The sequence below is a fragment of the Melanostigma gelatinosum genome (assembly GCF_949748355.1).
Source record: "Melanostigma gelatinosum genome assembly, chromosome: 19".
In the NCBI taxonomy this organism is placed as follows: Eukaryota; Metazoa; Chordata; class Actinopteri; order Perciformes; family Zoarcidae; genus Melanostigma; species Melanostigma gelatinosum.
In genome coordinates this window covers 7,306,858-7,328,242 of record NC_136652.1, presented here as the reverse complement: position 1 = coordinate 7,328,242, position 21,385 = coordinate 7,306,858, and the positions used below count along the sequence as shown (strand labels likewise).

At 43.9% G+C, this 21,385-nt stretch overlaps 1 protein-coding gene across 1 annotated transcript in view; it reads left to right on the top strand.

Annotated features, from left to right (window-relative positions):
- The window catches only part of nt5dc1 (5'-nucleotidase domain containing 1), a 48,626-nt gene extending 27,922 nt beyond the window's left edge, over positions 1 to 20,704 (top strand). Inside the window, exons 8-12 of the mRNA XM_079291530.1 lie at positions 2,567 to 2,664; positions 7,931 to 8,052; positions 14,916 to 15,089; positions 16,273 to 16,441; positions 18,596 to 20,704. Of these exons, the coding sequence (XP_079147656.1) occupies positions 2,567 to 2,664; positions 7,931 to 8,052; positions 14,916 to 15,089; positions 16,273 to 16,441; positions 18,596 to 18,708 (676 nt within the window). The 3' untranslated portion in view covers positions 18,709 to 20,704. The remainder of the gene's footprint in view (positions 1 to 2,566; positions 2,665 to 7,930; positions 8,053 to 14,915; positions 15,090 to 16,272; positions 16,442 to 18,595) is intronic.
- The last annotated feature ends 681 nt before the right edge of the window (positions 20,705 to 21,385 follow it).

Genomic DNA, 21,385 nt, shown 5'->3' with positions numbered 1-21,385 from the left:
CAAACGATTCTGATACTTGCAGGTTTGGCAAGAAGATCTTCAGAAATGAACAAAACTTTTATGATTTGAAGCATAAATACAAGTTTAAATACAAAGTAAAAAGCTAAAGTTAGGCAATAAACAAACTAAACCACCACTAAGCTAAAGGCTGATGATGTTCAGTAGTCTCATTTAACCACTTTGTTTAAGACGCGTAAAAGCTTCAAAATTGACAAGAGAGCATTTTACTGCAAATATAGTCGTACAAAAAGTGCTAATCTCTTCATAAGCTAAGTCAACTTTTAAGTTTGTACGCTTTAAAGTTCTATAAAAAGCTACTAAATGACTTGAAATTTAAAGGGTACAACCAACAACAATTGGTACTCCCAATTTGATAGTCAAAAAAACCTAATTTCCTTATTTAGCGAGGCTTATGATCACTGGACTCCGTATGCTCACAGTTAGCTATTTCTTACACTTAACACTTTATAATTATAGGTGTTCAGCACAAGGGATTCTTGTTCCAGCTGTTTGTAGTTTAACACTGGCTTGGTGCTTCACTGGCCTCCCTCTGTGTGCAGTGCACACTGTGCGGTTTTAGGCATATTTTTGTAGCCTAAGCCCTGTTATACACTCGATCTAGCATCAAGAGGGCCTTGAAACAAACACAATGTCCATGTTATTGCTGTGCTTTAAACAAACACAACCCCCCCCCCCCCCCTTGTTCTTTGTACGGTGTTATCTTACACTCGCCTGCTCGGCCGAGGCACAAAGCAGGTTTGAGGTGAAGCCGTTTTGCTTTTGCTCTGGATGTTTGTCTCCCCTCCTCCTCTTCCTCCTCCTCCTCCTCACACTCTTCCACCCCCCTCTCCCCATTTCCTATGAGGCAGCAAGCAAGCAGCCCGGTCATCCCGTTGTTCCTCACCCCTTTCCCTTGCTCCCTCGCTGTGTCTTTGACCTCCATGTGTCCATGTGTCGCCCTCCCAAGGAGAGCACCAGCTGTGAATGAGCGTGTGCTCGAAATCATGTTCAGGTCATCGCTTTATAGGGTCAGGGGGATGCAGATTTATGGTGCGATTTCACCGGAGGAGGAAGTCGGGCCGCCCCTCCATCTTGCCAGAGGTTGTTGGTGGTGGAGAAGTGTGCTTTGTTCGCGCGTTCGCTCGGCCTGCACAGCTTGTGTTTGTCGCCCCTAAATCAGAGGAACTCTGAAAATTCAGGGCAAGCAAACCACCAAAAACGTTTCTCCCTCTCTTGGATTCTCGTTCACTTTACCGTGTTGAGAGAGTGTCAGCGTCACTACACAGTACCTTCTTTTTCTAGAGACAAACCGCTACTGGCCTCCAGCCTCCAGCCGCTTCAGTGTAGTGAGCCGGCTGGATGCCAGTGACAGTGGGCTGTCAGAAGCAGCACAGCAAGGCCAGAGCTGTCTGACAGGAGGTCGGTACCCATCGAGCTGGCCAGAGATGCTGCTGCTTGGCATTTATTGCCGGAGTGCTGCACACTTTATTGATTTGTCAGCTGCTGTTTAAGTTGTCTGAAGTGTTGACCTTGTTTTCTGTCTTTAGTGAAATGACAACAGTCCAGAGAGAGCCACGTGTCTTCTTCTCCCACTGGGTGAAATTAGCGTCAACATGAACGCATTTACAATCTGATAAAGTACGAATGAAGACTCGCACACATTAGGGATGGGATTCTGTACTATCACCATACTTGGGTGCAGATTGGGGTGTGTATGAATATCGATCCACTTTAAGAAGTTATTGTTCTTCAATATTAAATACATTATTTAAATTTGACCATAAAGTGTGCTACATTCAATAAATACATCACGCTTGATACCATGTAGCTTCTCTTTTTAAAGAAGAATTAGAAAATATAATTGACATGAAACCAATAATCGTTGTTGTTTCACTGGTTAAAATACGTGTTACTCTATTGTATAATGATGTCACAGATATTGTAAGTTGTTTATACATACATATAGATCCAATCTCCTTTCAAGAGGAGCACAAAACTAACTCAAATTCAGCTGCTCAATACATAACTCTATTCACAACATTTGACAATTGTAATAATTATTGCTCTTTGTTTAAATACAAGCCACGGTCAAAGACAAGAAGAAAGTAACATATATATATATGTATATGTGATTAAAACCACTCCCCACACAGTATGCACATACATACTGTCATGCATCAAACTGATTGGTTTACATGTTTTCAAGTTCCCGAAGTACTTCCTGTTACATAAGGCTTTCTCTATAGGGATTCTCTTTACATGTACATGTCCTGAACATACACATACAGTACTGTATGTCTTCTTGGACAGACCGTCCAGCTCCCAACATGCACACTATCACTTCATGACTGTGTTTACTTTATCGAGTATTCCTCCCAGCAGCACTGTGAGTGTCCGCTGTTTATTCTTCCACGTTTTCCATCATCTGTACAGACTGTTTAGCTTCACCCGAGCTATTTGCGCTCGTGTAACTCAAGTGCATTTGGATGCCGTCCAGGCATTGTCTTTCACGCGGCGGCCAGGTGCCTTTTCACGGAGGTTAATGTTGTTTCTCTGGCTGTTGCAGGAAGGATTACGAAGAGCTATTTGACGTCATCATCACGAATGCCTTGAAGCCCGGTTTCTTCTCCTTGGTGCCCCAGCAGAGGCCCTTCAGGACCCTTGGTGAGTGCTGGCCTGCTGCTCTCATGCCCCGCTGCGCTTTATCAGCTTTTGGTCAATCATTTAGTCTCTGGATTCTTTTAACAAATAGTGTAGAAACAAAACAACCCATCACAAGTTCTCAGAGGCCATATATCTTCAACTCACTGTCCAACCGGCAGTCCAAAACCCAAAGATATTCAGTTTACAATGATATTGGAAAGAGAGAAACAGCAGATCTTGGTGCATTTGCTCTATAAATGGCTTAAACCATTCATCCATTATCCAAATCCAGCCAGTTAGTGTCAGCATAGTCTGACTCACTGGATGTAGACTGTGGGTGTAAGTCGGACAATGGCCGTGTATTTCTTGCCGCCCGCTGAATCTGTACACAAACAAAGGTTTGAAAATTACATTTTGTGGTTTTAGGGCGAGTTACGTGCCGCTTCACCCTCTGTGAGGTTGCCACGTTTGGTATGATTGAGCCTGTATCGAGACCAAAACTTGTTCTCCTCTACTGTATCTGGAGAACCACACAGTAGCCAAATACGCTACAAAGAAGTACTGGGCGGATGAATCTGTCAAGAGATAGTTTTAACACATCATCCCCACTAAAACTAAATGTATTGTTTGTGTACAGATTTAAAAAGGCGAGGTACGTGTTAATTCGTGAGCTTCAGAGGTGTCTTCATGCTAAGCTAAGCTAACCACATCCTGACTCCAGTTCTGTACTTCTGTACACTCACAGACATGAGATTAATATGGGTCTCCTTCTCAAAAAGTAAGAGAATAAGGATATTTTCCCAAATTTCTGTTCCTTTAAGCCAAAACATTTTAAGTTGGAGGTCGGTCGCTGTTTTTAAAGGCCTTTCAAACAAACAAAAGTCCATTCACCTCCATTTGTATTCAGATATCTTAAATATTGGGCACATGAAATCAAATCAGCTGGACACCACTTCAGGTAGGTAATGCAATACGTTTGTTTTTTTATAAGTTGGGTGAACCGACACTTAAATAAAAGCAGTGCTTTTTAGACACTTGCAATATCCTACATCCCTTGTGTTACATTAGTGCATCGGAGGGGGATCAGTCCAGCTGAGAAGATTTCAAACAGCTGTCAGTTGTGTTTGTGAGATGGATATCCGTTGCCAACATTTCATTGGCTCGGATCCTCGGATCGTCAGCGCTCCACATGACTCCTTCCTTCCTGGGCTGTCTTCCCTCTCTCATTAGCGCAGTCATCTGATCCTGGATGCTCATGTTGAAGGTGTGCACTGGCAGCCCTTTGGAATGCTACCCTCATCTGGATTGTGTCCCTGCCAGCAATAACACTGGGGACGCATTATGCGTGAAGGCAGGATGATCCACTCAGTGAAATATTCTCTTCTGTTTCTCTCTCTCTCGCTCTCTCCCTCTGAGTTTTGCCACGTTGGCAGAAAAAACCCATCAGCATCTGCTCTTCTTCTGGCCTCCACAAAAACCTGCTCCTCCTTTTTTTTGGGGGGGGGGGGGGGACGGGGGGGGGGGGGACATCCCTTGTTATTATGCAATCTTAAAATGTTCCTTTTTATTTATAGCTAATGAAGTCTGTTTGGAAGACTTTGACACAGAAATGTATTATTTTAAGACTCAACATTTTCCAAGTATTTGTAGCAATGACTCAACCTACATGCGGTTAATCATCGGCTGAAAAGTGATTTATTCCACTTCCACTTAGGCGGTATGCATCTGTGAGGAAGTGTCCTCAAACCAATGGGTCACTGACTATCTGGGGAAAAGTCATGAATGACAAGTTGAAAATGGCACCTTTCCTCATTAGAATGACTTTTAACATCACACGTGTGACACGGAAGGGAAGTGGCTTTCATTGCCAGACCTGCTTTAGGCTCCAGAAGCCCACCGTGTCACGGGAGTTCACAGGTAGGACCCAAACGCAAGACCACAGGAGACAGAAGTTAATGGAAACAGGTTTTTTTTAGAATGTGTGAAGGTGTGGAGCCCGTGGTCCGACACCAGAGTGGCAGATCGACGGTGTGAGGCCCGTGGCTCGACACCGGAGGGCTGGTAGCTTGACGGCGTGTGTAGTCCGTTTAACACAAGGAGGGCAGAGCGGCGGAGTGTAATCCGTAGAACACAAGGAGGGCAGAGGATGCCACGGGGTTGAAGCGGGTGAAAGACGGTACGACCTAACAACCCCAGACTGCAGGACCAGAGTTTATACAGAGACAGGAGACTCATTAGTGGGACCTGAGTCTGGTGTGTCAGGCTGCAGGAGGTGATCGGCTGGAGTGTCCTCAGCTGTGCACAATCACGGGTGTGGCCATGGGACGTGTCTGGAGGCAGAGGACAAACAGAGCACATGGCACACAATAACAAACAGGGGAATGACAGAACACATGAGGAGAGGAGATCAGGGGAAACACACACCGGGTCAGACAGGGATCCTGGATCCTGACACACCGTGAATGGTGAAAACAAGGCTTTTCACGATATATTGAACACAGGACTTGGTGTTAACGCTGGTTATTTTACAATTTTATTTTGCCATGCCCCGCACCCACAAGATGTCTGTTCCCACACAGCAGTTTACAGTGAGTTTGAGCCGGCTTAAAGTACTGCTGCGGCTATCAGCTGTAAGCTAGTATTTTTAAACACTATTTTGGATGGCATCTGGTTGAATTCTTGTTCAAACTAGACAAACTTTCACATAATCATAATAATCATAATAATAATCATAATAAGAATATGAACGAACTTGACAGTTAATGCCACAGTATGTCTTAAAAGCTGCTGCTCAGCTCCAGACCACATATCTCTCATTCCTCTTTCTCTTAAAGTCCAGAGTATTCACAGCTGTTACACGTGTGTGTGTGTGTGTGCACTCCCACATGTGCAGGTGCTCATCCCTGTTCTTTCACTCTCCTCTGTCACAATATTTATCGCATATTTAACCTCATTTTGAACCCGTGGTGGCCCGTACTCCCAAGAGCGCCATGGTTTTGTCAGTGAGGGTGAGGATCTGCCTTCAAACCGGCTGCTGTTGCTCTTAAACAGCAGTCGGAGCAGACCCAGAGGAGCAATTATCCCCTTCAAACAAAGATGCTCTATTGATCCCGAGGAAATTAAAGATGTTTCACAGCACTTGCTGCCATTACAAATACATCATAAATGGTTGTGTTTATGTAGGTACATTTTTTAAAATTTTGCCTTCACTTCACCGGGTTTGTCCCGTTGAGATTCCCAAGATATTGACAGTCATCATCTCATTAGTCTGACTCGCTGGATTTAGACGCGTTTCCATCAACTGGTGTGGAGCTTATGAACTCAGCAACAGCGTAGTTTAGTCAGAGCTTACAAAGAAGTAGGGGTTGCTAACCGGAGACAAATCAAGTCAGCTTGGTCGCCTAATGTACGATAAAAAAAAAAAAGGGGGAAAGGTCTTCAGGAATTTATTTCAATTGGGCAAGTTTATTTGTTCTTTCACATCAGCTCGTATTGACCAGGTGTCATGCTGTCCTGAGACGAAGACATGCATTCACTTGTTGTGGTTGATTCATATATTACCATTTATTTTCAATCCCGAGAGTTTACAGCTCAACTCTCTCTTTTCAGCAGTTGGAGGCCATATAGAGGAGCGGTTGTGTGAATACAGTCTGCACTGTATAACTCTGGATTAGAGCTGCGTTAATTCATTTTGAGTGCGATGCCAAGTCTGCTCACTGGAAGGGAAGACTGAACCATTGAACATCGCTCACATTTCTTCTTTTTGTTTTGTTTGTAAGGGCAAGTCAGCCTGCAGCGAAAAGCAGTGTCTGTAGTATGCAGTGTGAACTGTTTTTGCATTGGGTAATAATGAGTAAGAGTGTATGTAAGTGTTGAAAATAGGATTATTAATATTATTGTTATTGATGTTAATTTAATTTGGAGCGAAAACCGGGACAATTTAATATTTTACAGATATTTGTCGGGGCTCTGGACACCCAGCTTGAAATTCGGGACAATTGTGGACAAACCGGGACATCTGGTCACCGTACATCAGCCTCAGCTGTACGTTGTGTTTATCGCTTTGATTTGATTTGATTTCTTGGACACATCCAAAAATAAATGAATGTATAGACACGTAGACAAACACGTATGCATTATCGTTTACGTTTTCCCAGTAAGCATGCTGATATTAGCATGTAGCATAAAGCACTGCTGTGCCTCAATACAGCCTCACAGAACCGCTAGCATGCCTGTAGTCAACTTGAATAAGTCCATTTGGAAACAAGCTGCAACATGATAAAACATGAGTTTTATTATACTATGTCACTGTTGTGTAACCATACAATACAACAGTGCAGCTATTTAACTGCACAACAGTAACACGAGAAGGAACTGCACTTGTATCCTCAGCTGGACCTTTCTGGACTCTTCACTAAACCACGTTTTTCTTCTAAGCAAGCACAGAACCTGTGGCCATCGACTGGAAAACCCTCAGTCACTACTAGTGAGCTCAGAATGACGGGGCTTAACGCGCGGCTCCGACACTTTCAGAGGGTAATTATGAGGTTTTTTGGAAGTGTTTCCCGGCTGACACGTGGTGTGAAGTCGGGGCTGGACTGATGCGGACCAGTCTCCACTGCTCTGCCGAGCTGTGGTGATGGCTGCTGGAACACAGTACGCATCAACAACAGCTCGGATATCTTTGTGTGAAGTCTTCTGTTGAGAGTGTCCTTGCTATAAATGAGGACCTGCATGGTTTCAGGGTTTGTACAGCTCTTTTTTTGTCGGTGGAAGTTCGGATAAAAATCATATCAATCATCAAACCTGAAATCTGTTGCTTTTTTTCCTTGCTGTAACGTTAGCTAATATCACTGGCAGAGATACTGAAATGCAAGATGCTACTTAATTAGTGCAAAGGGTGCATACAATTTATATCACAGCCGCTTTCGGGCAGATTTATTGAAGTCGTTTTCATAGGCCTGAATGGGTTAAATTATCCTGTAATTCACAAGGAAAAGCAGAGTACAGAAAAAAACGATTATTGTCCTGCACCCCTATCCTGTTCATCATCACAACCCCTGAGATGTACCTTGTAGAGAGCAGACCGACACTTCACTGGGAGTATTGGGAGCATAATTCACACTCTGTCTCTGCTATTTCGTCTCCTTGTGGGCCGGCTGGTGAGTGCGGCGAGGTTTAGCTGTCGAGGTTTGGCGCTGGCGGACTCGAGGCCGTGCGGTCATGTAGCTGCCGGCTGTTCGGTCAAAAACTGTGGTGTGTCTGACTCCCTGTCCTCTCCCCGCAGTGAACGACATGGAGGAGAGCGAGGGGCTGCCGTCGCTGGACAAACCCGGCTGGTACTCCCAGGGCAACTGGCCGCACCTCCACGAGCTGGTCAAGACCATGACGGGCAAGCCGGAGCCCAAGGTAGGCCAGCCGCCTTGTTCCGTACAATAACAGGAGCGGAGCGGTCCGACCTTTGGTCCAGCAACGTCTCTGGCTCGCTTTGCGGTTGACTCCAACTTTGGTTTTTGGCAGAGGCTGAATAAGATGAGGGCCTCGCGATATATCAGGCAGATTCACACTAGTGTGAGGGAGAGGAGGAACGTGGCCCTTGGCATGACTGTCGACGGGGCTGCTGCGTGCCAGCACGCTGGGAGCCCACCGATGAAACACGCCACATAGTGCAGCCAACTCCCCTCATACCTCTTATGTACAATGCGGTTCATTCTTAGGGACGGTTTCCACACAGATCAAAGAGCTCTTTTTCTTTACCTCTCAGGTAAGGTAGAGAACATAGCTTAATGAAAGTCCTGTGTAACAGTCCTTATGTTTACATGACTGCAATATTCTGATACAGTACTGAAAACAACCCAGGTAAGCTTGAACTTATACAGGAACTGTGAGAAATGCATGATTGCATTAAAAAAAGTTTTACACGGATTCTATGCATTGTGGTGTGTTCTTTACACTACGACAGTATTCCTAACATTAAATTTAAAAAATCAAAAAAATATGTGGCAATATATTAAGTCATAACCCCTGTAATCACGATCACGATCGCCACTCCCTAAAAGCAACGCATCAGAGTTTGATGAAATTCCCTAAAAGTGGATGCCAGTTTATGCTGGGATGCCTTTGGGACGGGCCAAGGGAGCTGCAAGATTTGTTCAGCTCTACCTTCTGGCTCTTCTTCACATATAATAAAAAACTAAATGCGTTTTTTAATTTCACCTTTTGAGACACGCCAAAAACAGAAGGTCAAAGAAATACAAAACCAAAATCGTTAAAATGTGCCACAGCAGCTTTGTGAGATAATAGTTCCCATGTGCTTGTTGCTCATTGGTTGGTTGGTAATTGAAAGATTTCTAAGATAAACCCCCACACAAATATCTCCTACGACTGTGTTGTGCTTGTAGACACATTTAATAAACTACTCAGTCGAAGTCAGGGCACACAACACCACAGAGCACAAACAATGCAGTAGTGATTACACTTGGGGGAAAAAAAATGCTGAATCATCCGAGCCCTTTGGCAGTCTGAATATGAGCCGGCCGCAAGAGCTCACATTGGACAGTGTAGTGAAAGCTCCTTGGCCGATGGCTGTATGCAGGGAGGGGCAGCTCGCTGTCCCAGCACTGGAATGCCTCATCTGTAGGGAAAATCTATCAAAGGTCCAGAGTGAGCTGAAGAGGAGCACTGTACTGTATGCGTATGTGTGTGAAAAGAAAAAATTCACGATGAAGCGCTGTCACAGTTTCCAAAAGTTTAGGAGCCACTGATCCAAGCTACTCACTATGAAATGAAAATGAACATGCGTGTCTGTTGGATGGCACACATATTAGTGTCATGTGACAGCCGTAAAAAGAATACCCACAAAACTGAAGCATGGTAACCGCTAACTATCGGAAACCAGCAGAAGGTTTAGTTTAAAAACGGTGTACTTTGCTTTATCCTGCTGTCTGTTGGTTAACTGAAATATTATTATAAAAATCTATTCACTCCATTAATGTAATCGCAATTTACCTGAAAGCTTTTAGGCCTTCGGCTCAGACAGTGCAGCAGTGTCAGCATTAGTGTGGCTGCACATGTCATGGGAGAATGCACCGCGCATGCAGAGGGCTGTACTTTTACTGCTATTTGATACTGGCAGATGATCGGTACATGTGATGGACGAGGGTAATTCATCAGTCGCTTAATATACTTGACAGTAATTCCACCTTTTTGTCCCAAATTTCTCTGCTTTTCTCCCTCGAAGTACAAAATAATGGATGCTACAGAGTAAGAATTGAATGATAGCTTAATTTCTTTGTTCTTATCTTCCCGATAGCACTTTAGGGGCACTTTAACAAGCCATAGTCCGCTTGGCTCCGAATCAGAGTGAAATTGAAAATTTGTTTCTTTTGTATTTAGTCTGGTTTGAAATGAAATAAATTAGCCGAGGGGCGTGCAGAAGTAGTGAATGTATCTTTTTTGGCTCGAGAGCTGCCACGTCTTTGTGGGGAATGGAGGACTTATTAAATGCGTCTGTTGAAGTGTTTTTACTTTGACTCAGCGCTGACCTGCTGTTTTTATCTCAAATGACTTTATAAAGGACTGGGGTTTTTTTGCATATTCTGTATGTTCTATTCGGCCCAGATGTCACGCAAACACTGGACTTCTGCGGAAGTTCAACTCGGTCCTCTCGCACTCACGTTAGTACGATTAGAGTTTGATTAAAACAAACTAAAATGTTGTCTTGTGAAAGCGCCCTAAGTCAGAGCATATGGCTAAAATGGGTTTGAGTTTCTCCGATGTCCCACCAACATTTAGTAGTTCCTGAATATTTATTTTTCTGATGAAATAATGCATCTGATTTTTCCATGTGTATTCTCTCACATTCATTTCCCACCACTCTTCATCTGAAAGTCTCATTCAGTTCCATGCCAGGGGTTTGATGCGGGTAACATTCCTGGTCATGATGACATTTGAAAACAGTATGAAGCTTGTGGTAGTATGGCTCCCGCTGGACTAAATAATAAAAGAAGGAAAGCTGGGACAGATCAGGCGAAGGCAGAGCTGCTTCAGCCCAGCCCAGGTTCAGTCAGCGGTACTCGTCATCGTCCACATCCCGGGCTCCTCCCCCCCCCCCGGCCCTCTGCTCAATGCCCCCTCTGTTCCCCGGCCACGTGGAGAAAGCTCCTGTGGAATTCAGTGTCAACCTGCACTTATGGCTGCTTTAAACACTCCTCCGGGGTTGACCTGAGGCGCTCTGTGTTTTCGGTTCTCTCCGCTTTCACCTGACAGGACTTATTGCAGGTGGGCTGAAGAGAGCCTTTCAATCGTCTCTCGGCACGCCGCTCAAAGCCGGTGGGGTCGTGGTGGAGATTCAGGCCCGATATCATTCCGAGGTGTCTCTGCTGTTTTAGTAGTGACAGGGGAGTTCGGATTCAGTGCTGTCGCAGTTGAGGACCGAATGTGGAAAAAGTGGTTGATGCTCTGTTTGACGGGTTGATGATGTTTTTTGGATAATTAATTGCAGGATATTGCACTGTCCCAGTGAGTCATGGCTGTTTTGCTGTTGAAAAGGGGTTTGACAGTCAAGATAAATTAGTTATCCTCACATTGTAAAGTGGCACTTGATCTGTCAAGCCAAGAAAATGCCCTATCTCGTGTCTATTGGTCCTACTTGGTATACCGAGTCAAAGGATCTTAAAGTTATGACAAAATGTAAACTTTTTGGCCATTTTCTCAAAACTTGGCAGGTAGATCGGCCTTCTTCTGCCTGGTCTGAAATGCATTGAAAACATGTGTAATGATCTCATTCTGTTGGCAGAATGTTCCGCAGCTAAAGAGGAATACGACCTTTACGAATACGAAAATTAGGCTAAGTGACAAAATGGGGTTTTGCCCTGCTGTCTCGTTGCCCCCCCCCCCCCCCCCCCCTCTCCCTGTGCTCCAGGCCCCACACAGTGTGCAGCACAATGGGCTCATTAAGGCCCCTCTGCATGCCTGCAGCTCTGTTTACCTGGGCCTGGCTCTGGCTTTAACTGCTCCTCTGAGTGATGAGCTGATAAGGGCCCACACTGCATGCCATCTTAAAGCTGCAGTAGGCCGTTTCTGATAGCAGGAGGACGGAAAAATAGACTCAAAAACTCAGTCTGGGCAATGAGCCTTGATGAACTACACCACCACCGAGATGTCATCTGGAGGCCTTATCTGTGACCTGCTTCCTGGATAATAAACCAGATGTTGGTCTGTCCTCACCAGCCACTCGTTTACATCAGCTCGTCTTAAGCATCATGTTCGGACCGGCATTAGCACTGCGTAGCAAAATGCAAGTCCCTAATTTATTCCACAAGACCACCGCGTGGTCATCCGGCAACGCGCTAGGTTGGCAAAGCAAATATGTAAAGCGCGCATTTCTGCCAGATTAGTGCTGTTTACTTGGTGATTATTATGGGATTTTTGTCACAAAGCTAGTTTCCGACCTACGCAGTTGTCATTTTAGCGGCCAGTACCTAAGTTGCATCAGTAATAAATGCCATGCCTCTTAAAATGAGGTGTTTTCAGGCACATGGTTGGCGCATTGCTATCTTGAGGCCAAGGACCACATACCTGCCCCTCCCCTCCCTTCACAATATGCCACGGCAACATTAATTCAGCACCCTCTGTCAATGGACAGCGGCAACTGGTAAACGCCCTCCAATCCATTGGAGGCGGTGGCAGTAGTAGCGGTATAGGGCGGCTGCGGGAGGAGCGGATCGTCCTTTGACCACAAGATTAGGCCCACTGCATCCTGTTGCTTAGGATGATGTTTAACTTTTAAGTTTTTAATTGAGAGTGTGAAACTCATCAATATCAGACAATTCTAGGGCTGTGCCGAATAGTCGGGAGCCTCATTCATAACGTTGGCATTCAAACTCGAAAATATTTCAATGCTGCGTAGCTTCTTCTTTTTTGCATTTTTTGCATATTCATTGTGTTTAAACCCAGTATTTCTGTGCGGTTGCTGATAAAAGTTTAGGCTGCACTAATAATATTAGTGTTATAGAATTGAATAGAACTGCTTATTGCTTCCGACTTGTGTGATACAAACATTTCCAATAACTCCAGAGTAAAGTCCAAAAGTCAAAATTTGCTGGAAAATGAGGATAATTTCAAAAATGCAAGTGCAGCCACACCTTGTTTTCAGAACATTGCTTGCAGATTAATCCGTTCTCAGATATTTACCTGTGTTACCATAACCTGGCCTGCCTCTAATATAAACCTGCTTCAAATAAAAGCCTGTCATCTTCTGCAGTTCAGTTAAATAAAGTCCCCGGTGTTTATCTGAGGAAAAACGGTATATTGGAGTTGATTTGAATCCATCCAGTAAATGTCAACACCTTAGGAGCATGGGACTTTTAGGCTGCTCAGGGAAGTTTGAGAACAATGAAACTAGGGCCGTAGTTACAACTTTCCTCATCCGATCACGCCAGGATGCATTAACTGTCAAGTCCGTGAACTCCATGATCATTGGGATCCGATCAGCCGGACCACATGCCGAGGTGGCCTGGCTCGCATGGAGTTCAGATCCCAGTGAGGTGTGGACATCATGTGGTCACAATCAGGACAATTTATCAAACGTAGGTCTCCATCATCTTCCCTTCACACAGAGAAAAGGCTAAGAGAGGAAGACAACCGGAGCTGGAGCACAGCTGGGACCCGCTTTCTGATTCCTGTTGAGTTACTGCTGAGGAAAACCCAACATTTCCTGATTTTGCTGCTTAAAATACAAACTTTAAGTAAAGTATTTTGAAGATTGTATAGAAAAATGTGTTTATCACCGAATTAGCAGAGCTTTGTTAGCAGCTAAAACAGAGTCGTTCCTTTGACCACGGAATATATCCGATCACTATCCCATCAGGCAGGTTACATTGAAATGTAAACACACATATGCTGAGTTCAGACCTGGCGCATCGGATCAGCGTTAAGGATTAAAGACAACATCTCAAGGCTGCATATACAACCAACGAACAGAGTCATCTTGTGCGTAAGTGTTTGCAAGAGAAGCGTCTGACCGTCCTGCAGTCTGACTCACTGTAACTGTACCCATACACAATGAATCTCTTCTGTCACGCGTTGCCTCCGTGCTGGAATCCTTGGCCTCTGTAAATATTTATCGTAGTGATCCCATGACTCTGGCAAGCAGCACTGCTGAGCGACGAGACGTGCAGGGATTTTTTTTTTGGGGTGGCGGGGGGGATACGAAGACCAGCTGTGTGCCAGTTCTGTGATAGTCTGGTGGAAATGTGATTCTCCTGCGGCCCCCACCCCATCCCCACGGGCCCCCGGCCCGCAGCAGACCCGATTAGCCCGTCTGTTTGTTTACATGTGGAAGGGCCGGCCTCAGACGCAGCACAGCTCCGTGAGGGGGAGGGATGGGACGCAGCTGCTGGAATGCCTTACGTGCATCCTCTCCACAGGCATGTGTGTACTCCCTATTTGTGATGGCTGGTGATTCTGCGTTATCAAGTTCCTCCCAGAGATTTCAGGTGATGATGAAGAACATAATTTTCATTTGGATGTAATCCCACACCGCTAGGTTTTGCACGCATTAGGGAGCCTCAATGCAAGGTTCAGGTCTTCAGATTTCATTACGTATTCAGTACGATATTGGCTTTGTTTGGGGGGGGGAGATGGAACTATTACAACTTTTAGCCTCGAGCTACAACCGGAATATAACATTCAGGCATAAAGGCCTCATTTTAGAATGCGGTGTACTTTTGAACATGCACTATTTAATGTATTTGAACTGGAATTAATATTTGGTTGGTTTCCTAGCCCAGAAATCAATATATCACTGTGGTTGCATCACTATGAGCAGCAACTCTCAGCTTACACAGAGTCATTTGATCCGTTGTTAATACAAATATATTGATTCGTGCAGCTTTAAGGAGGTACAATTTGAGAAAACCACAGAATGATACTTTAATAGAACTTACAAATGGTTGTTGAAATGAGATTTTAAGCTTCGAGCGTTGTGTGTGCGCGCCTGCTCTTCAGTTTCCTAATTTGTCTCAGTAAAGCCTGCAGCTTGAGTACAGCTTGCCTTTCTTTCCAGATGCGCAAGACAAAAGAGATGTGATGGTCAAAGAGGTTGTGATGAGTTTTGCAGACTCATCGTGTCTGGTCTAGTTCATCCCGTGGGGGGGATAAGACATATGGCAGCTGACTTTGACTCCTGCTAGAAGAAGACCTCTTTACCGCAGCACTTAAAGCTGTTGTAAGTAAACAAGCTGTCCTCTTTGTCTTTTTTTACCCTGCAGGTAGTGTATTTTGGAGATAGCATGAGGTCGGACATGTTCCCTGCCAGCAGCTTTGGGAAGTGGGAGACGGTGATGATCGTGGAGGAAATGGAGGGGGAGGGTGTCCCGAAGAGTGACGCGGCAATGTCCAACGAGGCCCAAGTGGAGCCGCTGGAGAAGAAGGGAAAGTTTGAGGTGAGTTCACCGAAGCAGCTGTTTCCGTTTAGCAGTAGGTCTGCAGCTCGCTCCTCCTCTCTGCTGGAGGCTACATTAGCCGCTAACGCACCCCAGACGCCAGTTGAACTGTCCGCGCTCAAGTTGCATTGTGGGGTAACGTAGGTGCCACGCTTTGACCGGGAAGAGGAACGTGTGAAATAATAAAATAAAAAGAAGATAACTCTGTCTCTAGCACATAGACTTTTAACCTTTTTTTTTTAATGAAGATACAACATCAGTCAGCGCTGCCCTCTGTCTCACAGAGCAGATAAGGACTTTAACCAGCAGGATGTTGTCAAGAAGTGAGGAGTCAGCGCATCTTCAGTAGCGGACTGTCTTTTTTTGCTAAAATACAGAAAGCTGCTGAAATGTACCAAAACGACACCGGCACCAGATGAAATCTTGATGGTTGATGAGATATCAATGAAACAGATTTCCTCTTCCTGTCTTCGCCTCCTCATTCATCAGCACGATCTCTGATGGAGCGTGGCGATACCACCGGTGCTCCAATTCCTGTTATTTATTGCATGCACTTACCCGTAATGCTGCAGTGGAGCGCTTGAAGGAGGCGGTCACGTAAAGCAGTGCATTTTGTGACGAGCTTGATCCCCCTCATCTGGGTTGGATTACATGTAGGTCAGAGGTTTCTGCTTCAGCATGCTGAGAGAAATTCCCCATCCTCAGAAATGTCTTTGTTCTGCTTTCTGGTTCCTCCTCAAATGTCACATTCAGAAATATATATATATATATATATATATATATATATATATATATTTCTTACAAATCTCCCAACGATTCTCTTGAATATTAAGCAACAGTTCCTGATGACATTCGCTGACACGGATGTATAATTTTGGTTTGCGTGGTTTGCGTCTTAGCACATCCTATCTTTTAACACCATCAACTCTTTTTCTGTGTGTGAGACGGATTGATGTTGTATGAGTGATTGCGGGTAAGAGAGTGTGGGGGGGGCGGGATTTCTCAGAAATAATGATGCATGCAGTAGTCAGAATAACCCTCGAAGCTGCCGGGGTTAAAGTAGGTTTTGAAGTCTTAACGGTGGAATTCTCACCTCCTTTTTATCATGTCCGCACATGTCTGCAAATGTATCTCGGCACGGTTTACATAGTTTAGTCTGTGTGTGTGTGGACTGTCTCGACAGGAGCAGGGCATGAAGTCGCCCTCCGATGTGTCCAAGCAGTGGGGCTCCTACTTCGTCGACGTACATAGAAGCGGAGGAGCAGACGAGGAGAGCCAGAAACTGACCTGGTGCTGCCACAGCATTCACAAATACAGCACCATGGCCATCCCTAGTGTCGAGCACATAGCAGGTATGGTGGCAGCAGGAGACGACAAACGCCGGAGGAAATTACAGACAGTGTTGCAGATCTGAAGTGGTTTGATAGAGATGTGAAAAGCAAAAAAAATAAGCTCCAAATAATAATAACGGTTATAATTCGTTCTCGCATTCCTCGAAACACATGTTAGAAAGAGCTTTAGAATAAATAAAAAATAGAAAAAAAGACTAGAGTACATAATTAAAACAGGCCAGTGTAATGTTAAATAATTAAAAAAAGATATCAATTAAAATATAAGACAGTAGAATCAACTTAAATCAAGGTAAACTATATAACAGAAGTGGACACTGACTTAGCTGAGTATATCTTCTCAGGTAGGTCGTTCCTGAGTTTCAGGGGCCTGAGAGAAAAGGTTCGGGCCTCCTGGTCCTCAGCTTGACTCCTGGGTGGCAAAGAGGCCACTGCTTCAGGATCTAGAAATTGTGCGAAGGCTCAGATGGACTCAACAGTTCAGCAGTGTAGCCGTGTCCAGTGTAGCTGTGTCCGCTCATGAAATGCCTCGAAAGTGAAGAAAAGTCGCGATCTAATGTTTTAATGTTGCCAAATAACAACCCTGGAGGAGGTGGTACCTGTTCAGAAACGGGCCCAGGGTCAATAATCAGATGATCTGTCTTGTCTGAGTTTAAATGGCGAAAAATGATTTGCCTGATCATAAAAACATAAAGGTGTCTTATTATTATAAAATGGGGCAAATCTGGAATAAATATGTTGCTCTCACATAAGCCTGTGGTCTTTAATGCGGTTCAGTGAATAAAGGAGAATTTACTGCACACTGATGTTCCTCAGCCCCTAAACATCTGGACAGAAATCAAAACTCATGTTTTATTTTCTTCAACCAAGCAATGTGAATTTGTTTGCCAGTGTATTCCTGTAAATGGACCCACATGGGGCACAGAAACATGACTGAGAACTAAACTTGTGGTGTGGAAATCAGGGGGAAAAAACCAATCCGCTGTTAAGACAGCAGTTAAAAATCTCTATTCCCACATCAAACATTCTCCCCATCATTTCAACACAGACACACTCACAAGAATCAAAACGAGCACTTAACATGTGGAGCCAAAGTTAGAATTAACCACCTCGTCTGCAGAGCGGTTCTGGGAAAATGGCACCAGTCTCCCATTTAACGATGACCTTTGGGCTGTTTTCACACTGGGGTCATTTGTTTGAGTCTGAACTTGGAAAATAAAATAAAAAAACAACCCTGTTGGTCTGCTGTGGTTCACCTTTTTGTGCTGTTGTTGCAATCGTCTTGCAAAATGCAGGTGTTTACAGCGGTTGCCGGGAAACCCCCATTTTGATATCTTGAATTTTTTTGGTGGCAGTGACAAGAAGCCTGATCTTCTTCTGAATGGTGACACTCAGAAAAGGGCCGACAAGCCTGCCAATATGAAAATGATGGTTGGATTTAAAAAAAAAAGGTCAACAGAAATGTAACATATGCACAATTTTTTGTTAAGTACTATCAAGTCAATATGCCCATATCAGGTACTCTTAAACCCAAACCGCAATCTTTACCCGAACCTAACCAAGAGCTTTTTTGCCTCAACTTCAAACATACTTATTTGAACTCAAACCACAATCTTTTGTAGGATATGATGTAAACCGTGGTACGAGGATGCGTTGACTAGTTTGGACATAAGAAAAGTGAAAGAAGTGGAGGTGTGGATAAAAATGTGAGGTTTTCTAAAGGGATACATGGTGCTCTGAAACTCTACCGCTTTTGTCCACAGGTACCGCCAAAATCAACACAAAATAAAAGTTTGTTGTAGTAATTTACCGACATATTTTTCATTTTTAATCTCGGAGTGACCAGACTGCTTTATTTACATGTTCAAATTAGAAATATTACCCCTACAGATGTTCTGTTTTTACTGTGACGTTATCATCTCCCGAGTTTGCAGGTCTGGTATTTATGATTGTTTTATGCCAGAGTTGTCTCTTTTCGGAGAGAAAAGATCAAACACGAATGAGTCCAACATTCCCTGGCCTGGGTGATTACTCCCTGCTGTTTAGAACAAAGTGTGCTTTTCCATCGTTTGCTGATGCTTCTCAGCAGCAGATGTACATTAAACGTTCAGGCGGTCTGCATTTTGACTTTCCCTTATTTGATTTGACTCTTTCTAGATCTCCCTCTGGATTACAAGTTCCCCAGGTTTTCTCCCGACAAGCCCTGCACCACCGGCTACTACCCCAGGCCCCCGGATTCTTTGCTGAAGAGGTGTGAGAGTCTGTCGTAAAAAAGGGAGAAAAAATAAAGAGAAAAAAAAGGGAAAAAGTCAAAAAAGAAAAGAAAAAGTCCCCCCTTTGCCTCAGGAGAGGAATGTGCCTCCATTTTTTGCCTGTAGTTTCCCACCTGACCCCGCCGCCATCTGTGGAGCACAGGAAGCATACACTCCTCACCCATTCAGAGAAACCATGTGAATGTAAGCCACAGTATCTCTCTGTAATAACGCCTACATTTCAACGTTGTTTCGTGGTTTAGTGTACCGTACACGTGGAAATATGACAAAATAAGTGTGTGCGTGTATGTGTGTGTGCATACAGTAATAACAGGAAATGTAGTGTTTTTTTTATTGTTTCATGCGTGAGGCCCTTATTATTTTCTATGGTAGATTGTTTTAAAAATCTGAATTCTTTGAATTTTTCCAAAATAAAGTGAACATTTTACTGTCTGTTTATCCCTGAAGGGATTACCTCAAGAGCGTTCTCTACTGGAAGCAAGGCCCAGATGGTCACAGTGTGTTTGTCCCTGAAAATCCTTTGGAGTCATTGTCAGTATTTCTGTATATCACAGTTATTGTGAGGTCCTCCTTTTTTTTGTTTTGTTTAAATATTGTTTTGCTGTAATGCATTTTAGTAACCTTAACATTAGGTTTAAGGTGTACTGTTTCCCCTGTGTCAGTTTCGTAGAAGGTGTTAATCTTAATCAGGTCATTGTTGCCAAAGAACTGGCACAGTGCTGTCCTTTGTGTTGGCTGTCTCAAAAAACACAACTTTGGGAAACACTTACTAATAATTACAATAACAGTGGATGATGAAGACTATGCTAGCTGTTCTCTGTATTATTCTTGGGTGCAACGGTGACATGTGCTCTTTGAGTGATTGTGTAAAAAAACGTGGACTACTTTGTGCTTCATTCATATGCAGTACGAGACTGAGATATGCTTTACTGATTTCTGAATGGTTATTTTGTCGGTGTGCGTAGACAAGTTGTGCCATAATATTTAAGAAACACTCTGTGGAAGTTTGCTCGTTTCTCTCTCGTGTCACCCAAGATTGATTTTATTTTTTATCTCTGTGCACCCGGGAAGTGTTTAGCCTAGCTTAGCATTAAGACTGGACCGCTTTTAGCCTCAGTCTAATGTGGGAAAATACAACGTGCAACAACTCCAAAACTCGTTGTGTGCAGTCGCATCATTGGGTCTATTCTGATCAAGTATGAACGTACGCCGGTCACGTCTGGTCTCTTATTGTGAAAATTAATTCCTACACATCAAGTTTGGGCAGGTTTGCTATGGTTCTGTTCTGTATTGGGCCCCAAAACGATCCATTGTGATTCTGGTTTAAACCTGGCAACAGGACATTTGAGGTGCTACATGCTAGCGCTGTCACTTTTTCTAAAAGTCAAAATTCCAACGAATGATGACTAACAAGTAATTATTTTTGAATAATCTGAACAAATCAGCAAACTGCTTTAACTTGTTGTCATCTGTTTAGCACACAGCTAGTTTACTCAATTCTGCGTTAGCAAAGGAAACACCAATAGCCTAGTTTGCTAACGGGGCAGGCAATAGAACAGAGTGACCATGCATTCTACAAACACCCGCCACTGGAGGGAAAGTTAGGCCTGTTGCGCTTCAGCGCTGTGAATTTTCCAGTTGCTGGCTTTTATTCCTTCCCCTTTTTTAAATAAAAAGCCTCAGCCCTACTGCCTACAATCACTGCACCTAGATGTTGTTGGTCTCGAATGAGCTCATTTTAAATGAATAAAAAAGGCATCAAAGACGGCGCTTGGGCAGTGGCCCTTTGTGTCTTGACACCGGCGCACAAGGCGCTCTTTAGAGTGTATTAGACGCACCAGACTTTGATCTGACAAACTCATTCGCGTCATTAATAGATGCTCAGAGCAACTGACGTAATATTAAGAGCCAGAAAGTTTGGTGAAAAACACACTGGACTTTTACTCAGAGGTCTCGTATTTGTAAAATCGAAAGATGTTATTTTTTGACGCCAAGCCACTGGGTCACCTCACACCTGTAGCTTAGGTTACATAAGAAGTGAAGTTATTTTAAGCCAAACCATGATGTTTTTTTTTTACTTTAACCAAGTAGTTTCATTGCCTAAACCTAACTGCCACCGTGTCACGATGTTAACCACGCGCTAACCCCCTGCATCAAAATGCGACGCAAAAAGGCCTGCCCAGGTGGCAAAATATGACGAGTAGGGATGAGATCGCATTGCAGCTACATAAACAAGACAAGGTATCTATGTAACTGGTGTTCTTTTAGAAGTACTTTTGATGGAGCCTGACTAGCTTCTTGGCTTGTCTTTTAGCCTTTGTGCTAAGCTGGGCTAAACATCCCGGACCAATCTCTATGTTAACCACATGGAGACGACACTGGTTTCAATCTTCTCGTCTCATCAAACAAGAGGATTTCAAAAATGTCCTTTTTCGATGACCATCATCTCACGGAGGCGGAGAGAATATTTTGACAATAAGCAGCATATAGCTGTCATGTCGGTCATCCAAAGTGAGTTTTTACTTGTGCCGTGTGTGTTTTATGCATACAGCTGTGGTGATTGTACTCTTCTTTTCTCATCTGACTTGGAAAATGTGACGTGCACATTTGCCGTATGTTGGATTCATTTGTGGTCTTAAGTTCTTGAAAACACAGGGAAAGTTCAGTTCTGTGT